The following is a 3,466-nucleotide window of genomic DNA, read 5'->3' as shown; positions in this document are numbered from 1 at the left end:
ATTATTGCTGTTTTGAAATAAATTTTTAAACTTATTCTTCTTAAAACATAGAACAGTAAATAAAGAAGTAAAGCAAACAATTATCTCTTCTAGTTACTATCTTTGTACTCGGTTGCTGCTTGATGTAGGTTGCTACGCCTTTAAAAATTTTCCACGTGGAGGATATGAAACAAAATAATTTTTTTTTAGGTTTTACATATACATTTGAATAACTAAAAAAATCATAATTTTCTACACCAATACCATAGAATTCCACTATAATTTATCAAACTTAGTAACTAAGATGTATTTTAGTCTAAAAAATATGAAATTTCGAGCATACTAAAGACACACCCTACCTCCTTGAAATCTTGGTTCAAAAGAAAGAAATGGTGTCCTAAGATTTTTAAATGGCTGTAAAAGCCACTAGGAGGACATTCTGAGCATCTGATTCTTTTTCATTTCATATATAGAAGTAAGTGTATATGAGGCAGCGTTTCCAAAAATGGAAAAAGGTGGGCAGGGTGCCACTGTGTTTGATTCATTACATGAGCAATATCTTACCAAATAGAAAGGATAAGAGGTTCTTATTTTATATTCTTGCTTGTCAATATCGGTAATTTGAGTGAGTTTCTAATTCATACAGAACTATAGACTTGGTATTTTGACTTCACAAACATCTAATTTGAACCAGTGCTGCATTCAACATACCACATGACACACAAAAATCAATGTTTATCTGTGTTTTTTAATATTTATTTTTAAATTAAGAAATTGAGTAATATATAGTACTAAAATTTGAATTATAATCTACAGTTTGATACCAAACTTATTGTCATAAATTCATGAAATAGTAGTTCAATAAAATTTTCAATGCGAGTCAACAAACGATATGACATGGCCTTTCTCCCGTGGGCCGTCTCGAAAGGATTAAAGAAACTATATGAAAATATAGCACTTTACATCATGTCTCAGCCATTTAAAACCCTGAAAGCCCCAAAAACTGCTGTCACATCTACTTTCTATCTGTAATGAACCAATCACAAATTAAATCGCAAGAATCCATAAGTATCTCTGTTTCATGTGACATTCACAAAGCAGTCCTCTATAAACAAGGTAAAGTAGTTTTCAATACAACTGTACCATGAAACAATAGATAACTGCTATGATTAGACCATGCTACAGAAAAATACCTCTGTGCTAAATTTAGCACATGACCTTGAGTGGATTTAGTACGTTTCAAAGTAGAATTTAGAAATAATGTTAGTTTTGCAGATATGAAAGTATGTATTATGGAAGAACAAGCTACGTAGTATTTGCAAATGACAGCAATGTTCCTTACTTAACTTAAATATACATGTGAATTGTTAGTGGATGTATAGACCAAGATATGAACTATGCATTTATCAGCTTGTGAAATTTATTTCTAATTTTTGGTTTACTGTTTTTTTTTGTTTGTTTAATTACCTCACATTTAATCATCATTAGATTTGCATCAGACTAGTACACTACTTCCAGGTTTATACAAAAGTGGTTTGGTTAAGCTATTGCATAAATTTCATTGTCTTTCACAATAACTGCAGACTAACACACTAAATTACGTGTGTTCATAAATCTATGTGGAAGCAATCTTTGAATAATTTTTTGTAATCTAGTGATTGTTTCATGGACTTCAGAGGTTTTATACTGTAATATGTGTTGTCAGTTTTCCCAACATGTTCTGGTAGGATTGTTTGAGTAAATTTTTCAAAGATAATAAATATTTATGAAACTATTTATTACTTTATAATTTTATTTTCCCTTGATTTTTTTTTATCTTGTGGTTTTGTCTCATTTAGTTTAATGTGTCTGAGTGTTGTGTTTGACTCATTTCTTTCACTGGAACTTTAATCCAATGTTATAGCTTCTATGCTCTGAAATGTAAGTCTTTTATGTAATAATAGTGTATTTATTTGACCCACTTCTGTCAACTAGCTGTAGTCAACCTTCATGAAAGTCACTTTCCTTCAACCAGCTACACTTGGATACCTCAGAATGGAACTTGATTTTTTAATGTCTATCATCTATTTTTTCCACTGTTTAATGACTAAAGGTTACTTTCTTATGCAGTTATAACATAGTAAGCTGTATCATATATTGATACCTCTTGATAACTTCAAAGGATATTTTTTAATTAAACAAGATATCAGATGTAGTATGGCCGGTATTTCTACTGTTTCCCCTTTCTTTCTTGCTGTATATTTTTTGTATTGTTCAAGAATAAACTTTCATATTATTGGAATTAATACTATCTATAATACAAATAATCAGGCCAAATAAAAGAAGCACTGGGGTTTTGTGATCTATCAGACCATACTGCGGCACAATCAGTCTGTTCTTTCTATGCTCCTTCCAAACAAGAAATCTTGGTAAATAACATCATTACAGAATAAGTTAGATTTAATAAAAAAATAAAATGGAATTTCTGTAATTTTGAAAGATTGATTGTGTGTAGGAAAATATTAACTGTGCAACTTTGATAACATACTTTCATTAGGCTTTGCTTTAGATATCTGAGTGAAACTGTTTACTTGTTACACTACTGGAGGCACAACGCTTAATAATGAGAAAAGAAACTTTATTGGTAATTGAAACAGTTATATGTTTCTAAATACTTGTAAAAAGGAATAGTGGTTTATACTTACATCAATGTATTTGAGTTCTAACAGCTTATCAATTTTAAATTCAGTATTGTTTAATAATAAAGTATCAGTTTAAATAAAAGTCCTGTATGAAAACATTGCACCTTGCATTTTGTCTTAGCCCTTTAAAAGCCTTTGAAAGCCACAAAAACTGCTTTCACAGTCTACTAGTAACAAAGTATTAGTTTGTTGGTAGAATGAATTTTATGAGGTTTTTTAGGATATAATGCTTATACAAAAGTTGCTATATTTCTTAATAATGATTTATTAAAAATAAGTTTTGAAATTCAGCTCATTTTTTTCTTTTTTTATATATTAAATTTGTGGTGTTGCTGTGCATTTGTTATTTTTGAGTTTTTATTGCAATGACTTATTTTTTTAAATATTTTAAGCTAAATTTTAAGAAGTCTGGTTGTAGCAGAGGGCATTAAAAACAATTTCAAAGTAGTTTTTCTTATTGTTAGATAATTCAATGAAATTGATAATCTGTATAATCAGAACAGAAAGATTTTAAAGACCTATTCTTATTTATATTATTTTGTAACTGTGTTGCAGAATCAAGCAGACACAACATCAGAACAAGACAAAACTTTATCTACAACTGAACAGCTACATCAGGCCTTTACGGTCATTAAAGTTAAGTCTCAGATGTTGTCAGAAAGTCAAGAGGAAGCTAAAGCTTTAAAACAGGTGAGAGTTTATTAATTTTTCACATTTTAATAGCATACCCAGTTTTAAATAATGTTAATTTTGGTTTATAATAATTTATGTACAGGACCTGATATAAAAAAAATAATTGTGCTTTT

General features: G+C 29.2%; 1 protein-coding gene across 1 annotated transcript in view; it reads left to right on the top strand.

Annotated features, from left to right (window-relative positions):
• The window catches only part of LOC106463424 (centrosomal protein of 290 kDa-like), a 149,136-nt gene that overhangs the window by 97,332 nt on the left and 48,338 nt on the right, over nucleotides 1-3,466 (top strand). Inside the window, exon 28 of the mRNA XM_022390915.1 lies at nucleotides 3,216-3,350. Within this exon, the coding sequence (XP_022246623.1) occupies nucleotides 3,216-3,350 (135 nt within the window). The remainder of the gene's footprint in view (nucleotides 1-3,215; nucleotides 3,351-3,466) is intronic.

This window comes from Limulus polyphemus, unplaced genomic scaffold, assembly GCF_000517525.1.
Source record: "Limulus polyphemus unplaced genomic scaffold, Limulus_polyphemus-2.1.2 Scaffold1403, whole genome shotgun sequence".
Taxonomy (NCBI): domain Eukaryota; kingdom Metazoa; phylum Arthropoda; class Merostomata; order Xiphosura; family Limulidae; genus Limulus; species Limulus polyphemus.
This window is presented reverse-complemented; position numbering and strand designations above follow the sequence as displayed.